General features: G+C 44.7%; 1 protein-coding gene across 1 annotated transcript in view; it reads left to right on the forward strand.

The window, feature by feature from the left end:
- Window positions 1–16711, forward strand: part of ABHD17C (abhydrolase domain containing 17C) — a 56966-nt gene extending 40255 nt beyond the window's left edge. Inside the window, exons 2-3 of the mRNA XM_018066399.1 lie at window positions 10466–10645; window positions 15239–16711. Coding sequence (XP_017921888.1) covers window positions 10466–10645; window positions 15239–15458 — 400 coding nt within the window. The 3' untranslated portion in view covers window positions 15459–16711. The remainder of the gene's footprint in view (window positions 1–10465; window positions 10646–15238) is intronic.

Genomic DNA, 17095 nt, shown 5'->3' on the forward strand with positions numbered 1-17095 from the left:
CATCGCCACACTACTGCGCCCTGGTGAGTTAGGATCTGCTGGAATGCCCTCATTCTGTGTGTGGTGTCATTGTCATCACGGTCCATTGAAGAAAAGGACACATTCCCTTTTTGTTTACAGACATAAGCTGTGATGCATCTGGTCCATCTGTCTCCATGGGACCTGGGCCGTGCTGTCTCTCCCAGGGCCTCTGCGTGTGGCTGTCTGTGCTCCTGCAGCTGCTGGCCTGGACGGACACCCCAGCCCCCGTCCTTCCAGCTGCTGGGCTTCCCACACCCTGGCAGGAGGCAGCGTGAGGAGCACCTAGAGGCTCGCCTATCTGACATTGACCTCAGTATGACTCATAGATTTTCCTTATAAGGAGCCCTGAGAGTGTGACTCACATGTGCCTTCCTGGGATGCCCCACAGTTACCTGGAACCCACTGTCTTCCCAAGCTGAACATATTATTTTTTAAAATAATTTACTTATTTATTTGGCTGTACCAGGTCTTAATTGAGGCATGCAGGATCTTTTAGTTGCAGGGATCTAGTTCCCCAGCCAGGGATCAAACTTGGTCCCCTGCGTTGGGAGTCTCGGCCACTGGCCTACCAGGGAAGTCCTCAACGTATTTTCTAAAAACCGAAATTCCAACCGCCCATGATCTCCTTCTCAACATCTCTGTGTGTGCTCATTTTCTGTCCCTTAACTACAGAATTATCTTCCTGTCTGTCCCTTCCCCACCACTGCTTGCTGCATAGACACGTGATGTGAGCCACTCAAAACATGTCTCGCCCAGCCATTCTTTTCCTTCCAGTGGTACAGCCTGCCACGTCTCCATCCTCTGGGCTCCGTGTGTACATTCCCCAGATGCTTTCAGAGTGGATGACACCTCCTTTGGACGGCCCTGTGCTTTCTGAAGTGGAACCCTCACCCCCACCAGGACAGGCTGCCCTCTGTGTTCTTAGGGTGCTCATCTTCCCCTCCAGCTCTTGCCTTTCTTTCCTTGTGTTTTCAGATTTCCCCTCCTGAGTGACTGGCTTCAAGCTTTTGCTTCTGTGCTTTCTGATTTCCTGGCCCCAACTGAACCATTCCACTCACTGTGTTCTGGTGAACTTACTGACTGCGATAGTCATGTTGCCTAAGCTTAGCTTGGCTTTAGTGTTATTTCTTGGTTTGAACCTCATTTCCTTCTTCAGTTCCCCAGAGACTAATAACCCAGGAGCTCATATTTATCCTCATCACCTTCACTGATGCTTCCAGTGAAGGAGGCTAGTTTAAATGTTGCATTTTGGCTCACTTTAGTTTGTAACCATTGTTGAGAAGGATACCATGAGCACTGGCTCAGAGTTTTGAAACTTTCACAGTTATCATCATCTTGCTTTTCATTGTCCCTTTTAGCCAGATTTCCTTGGTCAGAAAAAAGGAAACAATACACTGACATCGCTTACCATTAAATTTTGTAATTGTCTCACACAGCACCCATGCAGCAGGTACTTACTTTAAACTGTGTTTCCTTTGCGTTCGCCCCTGGAGTTAAACGACCAGTAGAAACCTGTTTGTGAAGCATCAGTATAACATTTGGAAAGCCTAAACCTACAAAGGTGCATTTTAAAAAAGGAAAAATAAGCATGTGTCAGGGGATGAATGCTTTTTTATCTCCCTCATAATTAAAGTATAAATCACACATTTGTGGTTTATTTTTTTTAACTTTTTAGTTTGTATTGGAGTGTATAGCTGATTAACAGTGTTGTGATAGTTTCAGGTGGACAGCAAAGGGACTCAGCCCTACACATACATGTATCTGCTCTCCCCCGAGGCTGCCCTCCCATCCAGGCTGCCGCGTGACACTGAGCAGAGTTCCCTGCGCTGTACAGTAGGTCCTTGTTGGTTATCCATTTAAAATATAGCAGAAGTCACACATTCGTTAAGCTCTGGCTACAGAAAGTAAAAGATGGATTTCCCATTTCTGCGACTGAAGGTGAATGTTCCCAGATCATCTATGTTTTCTCCAGGGCCGTGTTTACCCACCTACTTCCCTCCCAGCCAGACCTTTTATTCCGAGGCTTTGCTCTGAAGTGCATTAGGGCTTTTCAGTATCCTCAGACCTCATCCTTCAATTAACTTTCACGTTACCTTTTGTATTTATCTTTGTCTGATGTCTAAGGGTATTTCTGCTAGGAGTCCTAGCTCTGAAATAGTCAACATGTTGGCTTCAAAGTTGGTGGAACTGTGCCAAGCATGCTTCATCTGAAGATAAATGGAAACGCTCTTCACGCAGGGCAGAAGCAAGGCCCGTTAACTTAAACAGGATGCAGTGTGTCTTAGGGAGGCTCAGCTTGGCCATGTTTGTAGACAGAAAGCAAGCTTTATGTTAAAACGAAAACAAACATTTTCCTTTATCAGGGAAGGGAACATCCCCACTGGACACGGTCCCCCTGGTACTCTCAGCCTCTTCCATGAGCACCTCCTGCCTCAACTCCTGCTCCTGCTGCCATGCCCTCAGGTATGCGGGTCAGGGCAGAGGTGGAGGGGAGGTGTGCTCCTGGGAACGTGTCCTGTATGCTGAGTGGGAACCAGAACTTAACATTTGTGTTGTTGATCTGAGCTCAGCATAGCTGGTCACTGCAAGAAGATGCTAGATGTTTGAAAGAAGCAGAGAGCAAAATTTGTAGGTTTCCAAGGGGTTACCATACACATGGCATTCCCTGCCGTGGAAAGTAATCATTCAGGGTCGTGACTTTCCCCTAGCAAACATTGGGAGACTTTATTCCTTGTATTGTATTTTAAGTAAATCTTAATTCCCTGACCAGGGATCGAACCTGTGGCTTCTGCATTGTTAAGCACAGAGTCTTCATCGCTGTATCTCCAGGGAATTCCCTGTGCTGCATTTTGACTTTTCTAGTATGTTTTCTCAGAATCCATCCTGACTTTGGCCCCGTTCACTGTGTCATGCAAGTATTTCTATGAATTCACAGGCAAGCGGCTACTGGAGTTCGTCTCTAACGCAAGTGTTTCCCTCTGTGGGCAGTTTCTTCCTCCTTTTTAAACTCAGTGCTCTGTGGTGACCTAAATGAGAGGGAAATCCAAGGATATATGTGAATGTGCAGCTGACTCAGTTTGCTGTACAGCAGAAACTAACACAGCATAGTAAAGCAGCTATATTCCAGTAAAAATTAATTTTTTAAAAAAAGCAGGATGGTCAGGATGTCTAGGATTCTGGGGGTTATAACACTGGGGATTGAAGATCTCATGTACTGTGCTTGAGCATGGGACTTAATGGGATCAGAATTTTGGCCTGGGTGAAATTTGAGGGATCCAGTCAAAGAAGGGTTAAGGGGCAGTGGAGACTGTAACCAAGAGGAGACTCAGATGCAGAGGCTGGTGTTTATGTGATGCTCATGCTGAGGATGCTATGAAACTAGGGCCTCTGAATGGTTCTCTGGCAGGCCTGGGGCTCTGACCATCAGCATCAGGACTTCCAGGCTCAGTTATAGCTACAGTGTAAATACAGGTCTTGGCTGTTCTGTCTCTCCACGTGCCAGGGGTCAGATCTGAGTGTCAGAACCAGCTGTGGCAGGCCTAGATGCACCCTTGTAGGAGATGATGATATTCTAACTGGAGACTCTGCTGTAAAATTAATGCATGGACTCTCACCGGCTAAGAGTGGCTTTTCCCTAGAGATCCATGTGCAGACAGTACCTGCTTGCATATTTAAGTCAGGACTGAGGATTTCATGGGGAGGTCCAGGGAGAGTCTGATAAGAACGTGTGTCTGTCTGACATGCAAATGGAGCTGTAGTTGGCTACAAGCAAATGCAGTGCTTTGTTCACGTGGCTTTGACCCTGCCTGACCTTGAATTTCTTGCCTCCTCTGCTGTGACATCCTGTGTCCTAATCACTCATCCTAGATTTAGATCTGGCTTTAGCTTGTCCCCCACCCCAAGCTTTCATATACATTCCTTGCTTCCCCAGCTAGACCGTAAGTGGCTTGCACCTACCCAGTGTTTTATGTTCATCTTTCTGTACCCCCAGAGGTTCTGTGCTTAGTCCTTAAAGAGGCATTCAGCAACTGTTATTTTTAAAACAATAAGCGACATCTTCCAGGTGTAGAAACTAGTCCTCTGTTTGCATAATCACCAGGCTAATCGGTCACTGCCAGAATAAGTTGAGCTCTCCTTCTATAATTTATCTTTGTCTTCATCCTGATTTCGAGTGCTGTGTTGGAAGCATTGCCAGCAGAGAGTTAACAGTTGAGGCATGGATTCAGTAGAATCAAGATGTGAGAGTAGGAGGAAGGCTACAGCAGGAGAGGGGAGCCAGGAAGGGGCCAACCCTGTGGGTGGTGGGGCTGGGGGAGGAGCCAAGAGTGAGTGCAGAAGAAAGGCATCATGGGCTGCCATGGTGGTCCAGCAGTTAAGATGCTGTGCTTCCGCTGCCGAGGGCACAGGTTCAAACCCTGGTCAGGAAAGATCCTGCATGCTGCAGGTTGTGGCAAAAAGGAAAAAGGAGGGAGGGAGAGAAGGAAAAGAAGGAGAAACTGGATGAGGAGTTAGGAAGAAGGAGGTGCATCAGGAACTTCTGAGAGCAGATCGCTGGGCGTTGTGGTGGCAGGGGCTGGATTTCAGGGGCTTCGTTGGGGATGAGGATGTGGGGGATGGTGGAGAAGGAGAGATGAGAGATGGGGCTGTCACTTGGAGAAGCTCCTGTGAAGATGGGCCCTTCCTTGGATCCAGACACCTGGAGATGTGTGTGGTGCTGGGATTAAGATTCTGCATGGGTGGGCATGAAATTTTCAAATTTAGGGGAGGGTGAGGATGCAGCGCTTGGGTGGAAGGTTAGCTCTGGGATGGAAAAGCAGCACCTCTCCCAGACACACGAGGGGGCAAGGGGGGAACAGCAGAAGAAGAGAGCTATTGGGCATAGGAAGGAGGAATGGCCTCCGTGTCTCCAGGTCTGGTGTGTTTATAGCTGAGAAACGCGGGAGTTTACTTGTAAAAGCCTGCCTTTGGGGGTTGAACACATGGAAGAAAAAAGCATTGTGTGTGGACTGTTGTAAGAAACCACTTTTGATGTTTTGCTGTCATGATACTCCCAAATAGCAAATTCTAAGTAAAAAGGCAAAAAATCCTGCCTGCCTTTGTCGTGCCACAAAACTGTCCTGTCCAGGCTGGAAGAGCTTAACATCTGTTTTACTTTAGGATAAAAGTTTTGGACTTGGGGATTGTTGATGTTTTTGAGGGGGAAAAAAGCTATATATATATATATATATATATATACACACACACACACAAACACACATTTTTTTTTTAAACTTAATCCTAAGAGCTATGGTCTTCAAATGCCCTGAATTTCATCCAGACTTAGTAACAGATTCGATTTACCATCTCTCTTTTTATCCTTCATCTTTTAATTGAATTTGAGAGCTAAAAGCACTTTAGGATCTGGTTTGACACTTTTTACTCAGTACCAAACAATGGTTAAGTTTGAGGAATCAGCAAACTCACTGGAGTTTTCAAGTATGGAAAATTTCTAAAGAAATTTACATACTTTAAGATTCTCAAGGTATTCAGATTCTTCTTATTTTGGAACCATTGGTATAGAGGTCATCAATTGTCTACCTTTTTTTTTTTTTTCCATCAAAAACAACATCTTAGTGGTACCATAAAAAGACCCCACTTTAGCCTCCTCATCTGTAAGAGGCAGATGTTTGACCAGAAGCCTCTTAGAGTTTTCCTGAAAACCTTCCATACCTTCAAAGAATTAGCTGCCTCCGAACCCCATCCTTACCTCCCAGGCTTCTCATGTGTTGTCAGACAGTATAATAAACAGGGGAGAGTCCGTAATGTGAGACTAACAGATCTGAACACTTCACTAGCACTTTAGTTTTCAAAGCCTTTTCCAATACAGACTGTAAAGAATGCTTGCTGACTCCATGCAGAACCTTCCAGCAACTGTGCTTCCTTAATTTATTCATTTTAACAAATCACTACCTAATAATTATAGGAAATTAGAAATGAATATTTGAAAGAAGAAACATTACCTGGTTCTCACTACCTGAAAATAACCATTATTATCATTTTTTATAGATTACTTTCAAGTCCCTTTTCCATATAGATTTTATGTGAAGGAATGTAACTGTGACCCTGTTTTTTGTTGGCTGCTTTTTTTTTTTTTTTTTTTTTTTTGTTGGCTGCTTTTTATGGAACATTTGAACATGAGTTTTCCCCACATTAGCTCTTGATGAGATGCAATTTCTAATGGCCTCATGTTTCCTTAGAAGGTTTGTGTTTAGCACAAAATCTATCATGATTCATAACAGTTTCCAGGAGGGCTGTCTCCATAACTGAAATATCTGGTGAGCTTTTAGAAAATATTTACTGTTGTGAAATATAATAGATAGAATGGTAGCCAGTAATGTTCATAAGATTGTAAATGTTCCGCTTAATGAACTGTAAAAGGAACAGTTGTGACAAGACATAGACTCTTAGGCAGTCTATGACTGCTACTAGACATAGACTGTTCTTTGGCAGTCCAGTGGTTAAGACTTCATGCTCCCAAGGCAGGGGCCCCAGTTAGATCCTTGGTTGAGAAACTAGGATCCCACATGATGTGCAGCTCAGCCAAAAAATAAAAGATACAGACCATATCCAGTGATCCGTAAGCCTCCCCAAACAACATGCTTCTTCCCAGCCATAACCTATTTCCCCCTCCTCCTGTCCTTAACCACTACCCTGGTTTTTTAAGGCTTCACTTCTTTGCCTTTCTTTCAATTAAGTATCCCTAAGAACCCCTTTGGGGCTTCCCTGATGGCTCAGATGGTCAAGAATCTGCCAGCAGTGCAGGTCAGGAAGATGCCCTGGAGGAGGAAATGGCAGCCCACTCCAGTATTCTTGCCTGCAGAATCCCATGGACAGAGGAACCTGGTGGGCTACAGTCCGTGGGGCAGCAAAGAGTCGGACATGACCGAGCAACTTTTACTCAAGCACCCCTTCATGGGTCACAGCCTTGCTGTGGCAAAGGGGCTTTTGTAACTCTATGAAGCTGTGAGCCAGGCCACGCAGGGCCACCCAGGATGGACTAGTCATAGTGGAGGGTTCTGACAAAATGTGGTCCACTCGAGGAGGGAATGGCAGTCCACTCCAGTATTCTTGCCACGAGAACACCGTGACAGTATGAAAAGGCAAAAAGATAGGACACTGAACACGAGCCCCTCGGGCCCGAAGGTGTCCAACATGCTACTGGGGAAAAACAGAGGACAACTACTAATAGCTCCAGAAAATGAAGCAGCTCGACCACAGTGGAACCGATGCTCAGTTGTGGATGTGTCTGGTGGTGAAAGTAAATAAAGCCCAGTGCTGTCAAGAACAGTGTTGCATAGGAACCACCAATCAAGGAAATTGGACATCGTCAAACAGGAGATGGCAAGAGTGAATATCGACAGTTTAGGAATCAGTGAACTAAAATGGACAGGGATGGGAGAATTTAATTCAGATGACCATCATATCTACTACTGTGTGCAAGAATCCCTTAGAAGAATTGGAGTAGCCCTCATAGTCAACAAAAGTCCAAGCAGTGAAGTGTAATTTGGGCTTCCCTGGTGGCTCAGACGGTAAAGCGTCTGCCTGCAATGTGGGAGACCCAGGTTCGATCCCTGGGTCAGGAAGATCCTCGGGAGAAGGAAATGGCAACCCACTCCAGTATTCTTGCCTGGAAAATCTCATGGATGGAGCCTGGTAGGTTACAGTCCATGGGGTTGCAAAGAGTCGGACATGACTGAGCCACTTCACTTCACTTCCAGTTTTTTACACGTGGTATGTTCTGTGTATCTGCTCATTCTGATTGTATCTCATCCATTCTGAACAGGATATCTTTACCATTCATCACCATTCATTGTCCTGTGATGCTCTGTGACACCCCCTGGGGCTGTCTCCAGTCACCCACGAATAGTCCAGAAGATATCTCTAATCCATGGTGAATATATCTGGGGGAGGAATTGCTAGGTCCGTGGGAATGTGTCTTTATTATATCTCCACTTTTACTTTTTTGCAAAGGGCTTCTGTCTGTCCTCATATCCCCGTCAGGAAAGAATGAAAGTTCCTGTGGTCACGTTTTTGTCAACTCTTGGTATTGTCAGCATTTAAGTTTTTGTTAGTATCACGCTGTGGTTTTCGTTTGTGAAATCTCATTTCAGTTTTACTAATGAAGTTGAGTTACACTCCCTGCCTTCCTTCCTCCCCTCTCTGCCATTTAGATGTCGTCTTCTGTTATGAAAAAATAATTTTGCAGAGTGCCGTTTTTCTGTACTTGATCATTTTTTCCCCCACTGATGTGTTCTTCGTTTTAGTTGTGAGCCCTTTGCTGGTTCTATGTGTGCAAACAATTTTTACCACTTGCCTTTTTACTTTCTTAATGATACCTTCTGAGGACCAGAAGTTGTCTCTCTTTCTTTGGCTGCACAGAGTCTTAGTTGTGGCACAGGGGATCTTAAGTTGTGGCTTATGAGCTCTTAGTTTCAGCATGTGAGATCTAGTTCCCTGACCAGGGATCAAACCCTGGCCTCTGCATAGAGGGCACGGAGTCTTAGCCACTGGACCACCAGGGAAATCCCAAAGTTCTTTATTTAATCTAATACCAGTTGTCATATTTTCCACTATTAATAGCTTGTGTTTCGCATAGTTAAGTTTTCCAATGAAAACGCTGAGTTGTAAAGTGTTTGTTGTTAAGGCTATGGGTGTCTGTGTGTCAGAAGTAGGATTTGTTGAGATTGGTGCCAGGTGTGTCCTGATGCCCCTGCGTAGAAATTCTGAAAGCTGAGCGTCCTTCAGTGAAAAGTTCAGGCTGCTCTATAAAGACATTTCAAGGAGGTCATGATCTTGGAGATTGGACAGAGTCAGGGCACTCAAGAAAAGGCTGTCCGAGTGACTACACACCCACCTCTGTCCTTTGCGCCTGTGCCCAGCGCTCCTTTACTCATTCAGTGCAGCCCCCGAGGCCCATGAAACAGGATGTAAAACAGTGTCAGTTTACGAGAAAATAAGTTTGACTCTAATAGTAACGCTCCCTACTATTGATAGGTTATCCTGTATGGTTCTCATCATTCTGCAGATCCGATCAAAGAAGGTAAGAGTTAGTCTGATGCCATTTTAATCTGGAAGTCCTTTACTTTATTTTTTTACTTCTGGCCACACCCTGTGGCATATGGGATCTAGTTCCCTGACCAGGGATCAAACCCATGCCCTCTACAGTGAAAGCTCAGAGTCTGGACTGCGAGGGAATTCCTCTTTTACTTTTAACTTTTAATATTAACCATCTCTTACTCCTTTCCCCTTCAATAACTACCTTCAGTTTTTATTTTCTTCTTCCTCTTATTGTTGTTTATTATTTAGTTGTTTATAATTGATAGCAAAATACCCTGCACAGAGCTGGCCAGTGTGGAAAGAGCCTACACTTCAGATGTGGGGGTTGCAGGTAGTCTTACCTCCAGGTGCCTTGTGATGCCCTGCAGTCCACCCCATGCAGCATCCAGTGGCCCTCATGCTTTGGGGTGTCAGAGCCTACTTTAATGAAAATTGTGGAGGGAGAAGAAGACCCCTAATCTTAAGTATACTTCCCCCTCCAAGGGACTTTGAACTCTCAGTTAAATCCTACTGAAATGGACCTCCCTGTCCATCAGAGAAGGAACTCAGTTGTGGTTCCTCCCCAGGATAACTTCCCTTCAGTCCATAGCATCTCCCTGGGGGATGGTCTGTTGATGAATGATAACAGAGTCCCTTCCTGACACCTCCCAAGATTTCATCCTCGTTGAAGGGATTCGTGTTTTAAATTTGTGGATTTAAGGCAAGAAATACTGGAGCCATGAGTTCCTTCCTCAAAACCATTCATCAAAACTCTTTTTGCTGACCTGTCTCATAAAAAGACATATTTATTTGGCTGCGTCAGTCTTGGGTGCAGCATGTGGGTTCTTCCTTGCAGCACCCAGGCTTAGTCTTTGCGATATGGCGCTTAGTTGCTCCTTGGCATGTGGGGTCTTAGCTCCCCAGCTAGGAATCAAACCTGCATCGCCTGCATTAGAGGGCAGGTTCTTAACCACTGGACGACTAAGGAAGTCCCGCTGATCCTTTTTTTAATCACTCATTCTTCCAACTGAAATGAATCCCAGGCAGGAACGCCAGACAAGACTTGCATCTTGGGACCCTCTTCTTCTACAAGCACAGTTGTGTTAGGTGGTGTCAAGTTCAAAGGCCTGGGGCCACACAGAAACTGGTTTTTGGGGTTTTTTTTTTGCTGCACCAGGTCTTAGTTGCAGCCTGTGGGATCTAGTTTGAACCCGGACCCCCTGCAGTGGGAGTGTGAAGTCTTAGCCACTGGACCACCAGGAAAGTCCTAGTTGTAGGAGTTTTGTGAGTTTATGACACTGTGGTGTTTGGCTCCCTCGGTCTCGCTGCCACATGTCAGCTAATGGCCCATGCCCTCTGACTTCTCCAGGTATGGCGTAAGTCCCGAGAATATCATCCTGTACGGTCAGAGCATTGGGACGGTCCCCACGGTAGACCTGGCCTCCAGGTATGAGTGTGCTGCGGTGATTCTCCATTCGCCTCTGATGTCTGGATTGCGTGTGGCTTTTCCCGACACCAGGAAAACGTACTGCTTTGACGCCTTCCCCAGGTAAGCTCACTGCTGTACAGTAAATAGGTACTAAGACATCCAGTGACCCAACTTCAGATCAGAAGCCGCGGTTCATTGTGGGTAAACCTCTCCTGAATGCACCGGCCATCAGCCCCTGTGCTGGGCTCCTCAGGGGACAGGAGGCAGATGTGGCACCTGCACCGACCAGGGACTTAGTCCTCTGGGCCAGACTCATTTGTTTAAAAAAAAAAACAAAAAACTGCCAGATGACGTCCAGGGACCTTGCTTGTCCCGACATCCAGGATTAATTGATTCAGCTGGATGTACAGGATAAAAAAAAACAACAACAACAAGTGCACACAGGTCTTAAAGGAACTTCTAGTACATTATTCATTTGTTCACTCAGATGGACATGTATTGTTGAGTCACAAGAACTAAATCAGAGGTCTAGATACTCAAATAGGTCTTCCCTGATAGCTCAGGCTTCCATCCCTGGGTTGAGAAGATCCCCTGGAGAAGGAAATAGCAATCCTTTCCAGTATCCTTGCCTGGGAAGTTCCATGGACAGAGGAGCCTGGTGGGGCTACAGTCCATGGGGTTGCAGAAGAGTCAGACACGACTTAGTGACCAAATAACAACAGACACTCATATAAAAACTGTAAGCATCCCCACGTTTGAAGTTTCTCTTATGTTTTTGGTCAGACCCCTAGGTAAGAGAAAAAGTAATGTAAGCTATGCCAATGATGGGCGTCAGGGACAGTGTTAAGTCCTCCATACAGCCCTAGACACCTCCTGCTGCCCACCTGTGCCTGAAGCCCCGCTTCCCTGCACGAGAGCCCATGGCCAGGCCCCCTCCTGCCAGCACCCCAGGGGCGGCAGAGCTCCTGCCAGCCTAGCCTCTGCTGTTTTCCAGTCCCTGAACAGAAGGAGGAAAACAGGCAGCTGTATTATACAAGCAAAAGCAGTGGGCGCATTGCCTTCTTGAACACCTCTCTTTGAAAACCTCTGCTTTAAAAAAAAAAAATCTAAGCTGAGGAAGGGCTTCACTGGTGACTTAGATGGTAAAGAATCCACCTGCAATGCAGGAGACCTGGGTTCGATCCCTGGGTTGGGAAGATTCCCTGGAGGAGGGCATGGCAACCCACTCCAATATAATTGCCTGGAGAATCCCCAACAGAGGAGCCTGGCGGGCTATAGTTCATGGGGTCGCAAAGAGTCAGACACGACTGAGCGACTAAGCACAAGCTAAGGAAAGTATTTAATAAAGATTATTTGCCCAGGGTACATCCGAAATTCTGACAGCAGGACACCCATGGCCATGTTATACAAAACCTCAACAGAAGTATGTACAGTTTTTAGATTTTGATCAACACCTTCATTGCTGTCATTCTGTTATTATTGGGAATGAGAGTAGGGGGAGCATCATTTGGTTGCATCTGTTCCACAGATGGGCTTAGTTTCCTAAGAAGAAACTTTCTCGTAACACCTTGAGTGAACTCTGTTGTGCAGCCTGTATGAGGTTCAGCTTCATGGGAAAGTTAAGCAAGCTGCAGATTTCTAGTGGCATGGCTGAGAATGCTAAGCAGGGACCCTGTGCATCTCAAATGTGGCCTTATTTGTGCTGAATGGGTAATGAGAGGTCCATTTGTTGAAAGGGAGATATTTAGCGTGTTTGTGGAAAGCCACACAAGGGGTTACCCTGGCAACAAAACAAATAGGTTTTCCCCTGACTCTTAAATTAGCAGATACCTTAAAATACAGCCACAGCAACTAATTGCAGCTTATTAATTAACAGGAAACCCGCATACTGCTCTTACTCGGTTTGCGTGATCTGCCAGGCATGGGCTAATCATTTCATGCTCCTTATCTTGAAAGACTCATTTTACAGTGAGGAAACTGAGGCTGAGAAAGTTAAGTGGTTTAAGCAGCTTCATTAAGGTAGGGGAGTGGGAACAGGCAGAAAAGGCCATTCTTCCTGTTCAGTACCATGAAGTATCAAAATGAGAGACTTCAAACCATCAATAGTCACATGAACTGTCATCACTAATCGAACGTGAGGAATGTTTTCTTAGGGTGTCTGTTACTACCAAATGCACACTTGTTTCTGTGTCCCTCTCCTTAAGGAAGGCACTTTCCCATTTCTTTTTTAATACTGAAGAATAGAGATAAGGAACTTCGCTGGTGGTCCAGTGGTTAGAGACTCCGAGCTTCAGTCCCTGGTTGGGGAACTATTACGGGATCACACATGCCATACAGCGTGGCCAAATATACATATATTTATAACATATATTATGTATATGTAGAGAGATAAGTAATCCTAATCATTACTTGGTTGGTGGTTTATTCTCTCTTGCCAAAAAGTGAAAGTGTTAGTCACTCAGTTGTGTCTGACTCTTTGCAGCCCCATAGACTGTAGCCCGCCAGGCTCCTCTGTCCATGGGATTTTCTAGACAAGAATACTAGAGTGGGTTGCCAGTCCCTTCTCCAGGGGATCTTCCCGATTCATGGATCAAACCTGAGTCTCCTGCATTGTAGGCAGATTCTTTACTGTCTGAGCCACCAGGGGAGCCCTTATTCTCTCTTGCCTCCTTTATATTTAGAATCAAGATGGTGGCATTTAACTTAAATACACCTTCCAGGCTATAGAGAGTCCCCTAAACCATGCAGCATGGAACTGTCAGCAAATAGATTTTTAATGGAATATAATTGGACTTTTGCATACTGAGAAGTCACTTTAAAAATTAAATATTAGAGGATAATAGATTTCTAAATAAGATTCCTAATCTGCCAAATTGACTCCTGCCACAGTAGCCCTGATCTTGGCAAATGACACGACCAATGAGGTCTTGCATTCTTCCTGGACGTTGTGAGGTGGTTGGCAACTTCATGAGCTGTTAACGAGGCTCCGTGACAGCTGTTTGTAGATCTTTGGAATGTGTGATGGATGTTAGGGTCTGTATAGCTCCACAGCCTCGTGCCTGTTCTTTAATAATCTTCTTCAGGCTTCAGTTCCCTCCATGGTGTAACAGAGACAGTCTTCTCCTCTTTAACTGTGTCTCACTGAAGATGAACAGCATTTCATATATCAAGTGCAAAGCACCTGGTCGTGGTCCATGTTGAATAAATGTTTGTTGATGTTTCATTGCTCAGGCGTATCTGACTCTTTGTGACCCCAAGGACTGTAGCCCACCAGGCTCCTCTGTCCATGGGATTTCCCAGGTAAGAATACTGGAGTGGGTTGCCATGCCCTTCTCTAGGGGATCTTCCCAACCCAGGGGTCGAACCCGAGTCTCCTGCATTGGCAGGTGGATTCTTTACCACTGAGCCACCAGGTAAGCCCTCAATAAATGCTAGCCATGACATAACAAAGTGACCCCTGTGGGTAGAACCAGCTGATCCCTCTGTAACTTTGGCTAGGATCAGATACAGAAAGTCAGCAGTAAGGGGGTCTCTGGCAGGAGGCCAAACTGGACAGAGGGTCCCCTCTATGTGTTTGTAGGGGAAATGACAGTGACCTCCAGCAGAGAAGTCACCCACGCACCCAGCCTAACAAGCCTTACTAACTTCTCAGTTCCTCTTTGGGAAATGCTTTCAGACCCTGTAGTATATTCTTTTGGAGATCCTCAAATATTCATCCTCTGTGGGTGGATTGGGCTTCCCAGGTAGTGCAGTGGTAAAGAATCTCCCTGCCAAATTCAGGAGATGCAAGAGGTGTGGGTTCAATACCTGGGTCAGGAAGATCCCCTGGAATAGAAAATGGCAACCCACTCCAATATTCTTGCCTGGAAGATTCTATGGACAAAAGGACCCTGGCGGGCTACAGTTCATGGGTTCACAAGCTGAATTTTGGGACTTCCCTGGTGGGTAGATTTGATTTTTGTAAACAGAATTCATTCAGGATCCAATCTAGGCATACATTAAATTTCCAAGCTAAATAGTACAGTTTTTATTTAAGGATGAGGTTTTTGTTTTTATGAAATGAGGCTTCTGACAACCTTGTTAATCAGTGCTGAAGATGGCTTACACACAGAGAAAGTCCTGAAAACTTGAGTGGCTATGTGTTCAGTGCCCAGCTTTCAGGAGACATTCATTCTAGTATGTTAAGTTCTAGCTTGTTTATTTTTTTAAAAAAATCCTCTCTCCAAAATATGAACGTATCAGAAATATTATTTACCAGATGGGTAGTCAGATGACATTTAGAAGTTCTGTTTTTAATAAAAATACTTTTACAAAAACACAATGGCTAACGGCATTGTAGTATTCTCAGTTGAATCCTGGAACAGAAATAGGACTTCAGTGGAAAAGTTCATAAAATTCAAATAAAGTCTGGAGTTTAGTAACATACCAATGCTGGTTTTTTGGTTTGGACAAACGGACTACGATCATGTGCGTTGTTGGCCTTTTGGAGAGGGGGTTAGGAGTAGATAGGAGCACTGTGTTATCTTTGTACCTTTCCTGTAAATCAAGAATTATTGTGAAATGCAAAGTTAATTTTAAAAAAAAATGAATTACTAGAAAAGTGAGGGGAAATTCCTCCAGGGCACATGCCTTGTTTGCCTAGGATGCTGACTGGGTTACATTGAGTGTGAAGTCTGTGATCCTTCTTTTTTCTCTCCCTTTCCTGTCTTGAAGCATTGACAAGATCTCCAAAGTCACCTCTCCCGTGTTGGTCATTCACGGCACAGAGGACGAGGTCATCGACTTCTCCCACGGCCTGGCCATGTACGAGCGCTGTCCCCGGGCCGTGGAGCCGCTCTGGGTCGAAGGGGCCGGGCATAATGACATAGAGCTTTATGCACAATACCTAGAGAGACTAAAACAGTTCATTTCTCACGAACTTCCCAATTCCTGAAGACGACAACTTGATCTTACCTCATTGACTGTGAACACGAGTCCTCCGTTTTACACATGCTTTCACTGGACAGCCGTCATGGCGTGGTCACCACAAGGAAGCACGCAGCTTTTTGGGCATCCTCATCAGAGAGCCGAGGACTTCTCAGTCTTTCGTATCCACAGGTTCTACTGACTCACACATCTTGTTAAACCGAACAGTTGTGACTTCCAGCTTCATTGCCTTGCAGGGCGGGAATGAGAGCTGAGTGGGGGAACCACTTTCTTGTGCTGTAAAAAAGGATGCTCACACCCCTTTCTCCACCTTACCCGTCATGTAGGATGCATTAATGCAGGACTCAGCCTCTCTCTACCCGTGTTCTCAGTATTTGACCTGCAGCTCTCTTTCAGCCACTGGATTCATGGGTGCAGTCCATTTGTGAAGCTGTGATAGTTTAACTGGAAACCATTGTGATGAAAATTCTTTTGTTCATTTTTATTAACATGCTGATCTTTTCCCTCAGACAAATCAATTAAAGGGTAATTTACTGGAACTATGGTGAATGGCTTCATCAACTGGAACCATATAAATATAACTGGAATATTCTTAAACAAAATGAAACTTTTTTTTTAAGTGTAAAGTTATTACTACTAGTCCACAGAGTTTAATATTTTGATCGTCTGGTTGGTCTAACAAAGAACCTAGCCAACTTTCCTCCTTGTAGGCTTTTTTAAAGTAATGTACATATTTGCAATCACATTGTGCATAGATTCCTATTGAGTAATTTTCTTCCTTCAGGCCACAACAATGAACTGCAGATTCCTTGTTTGTAATGTAAATGATTGAATACATTTTGTTAATATGTTTTTATTCCTATGTTTTGCTATTAAAAAAATTTTATAACATTTCCAGGACAAAAAAAAAAGACAAGTTTATGCTTTGAAAAATTTATGTAATTAAAATTTCATGAAACTAATCTTTTTAGTTTAGGAGTTATTTGGATTTTGACACTGGGGTTGCACCAACAGCATCAGAAATGTAAGATGCTTAAAATTGTTACACTACTTCTGTTGATTGGGGGTTTGGGTTTGAGAGTTCTTTGGTTCTATTAAAAAAGCTTTTTTTTTTTTTTTTTCCAAATTTAAAAGCCTTAAATGTACTGTAAGCCTCCGATTGTTGTACAGCTGGGTTGCGGGTGACTGCCAGTTTGTGTAGTGTTGCCTGGTTGCAACACGGTGGTTGGTCATGGAATAAAGGATGCATGGATCTGAAAATGTGGGCTCGTGCCATTTATTCCTTCCTCTCTCCATCAAAGGAAGCATTTCATCTGGATTTAAGAAGAAACCCTTGCAACTTACACACATCTCTACCTTTCTCAAGGTGTATGCTTTTGTTCTGTGAAAGACCGTAGATTAATTTCGGAGAAACCAAGATGAGAAGCACATAGTGGTAACATGCAGACTGAGTCCAAATAGAGAACGCAGTGGGTTCTGGCTGTGAAACAAGGGGGATGAAGGCAATCTCACTGGGGTCTGGCTTGGACTGAGAACAGGCCTGTTTCTTGGGAACACCTGAGCTGAGTCTTTTCTGTCCTTTGATCACTGACCAGAAAAAAAACAACTGAGGGGTGTTTGTTTGCCAGTGTCAAGAGGATTACA

This window comes from Capra hircus, chromosome 21 (assembly GCF_001704415.2).
Source record: "Capra hircus breed San Clemente chromosome 21, ASM170441v1, whole genome shotgun sequence".
Taxonomy (NCBI): Eukaryota; Metazoa; Chordata; class Mammalia; order Artiodactyla; family Bovidae; genus Capra; species Capra hircus.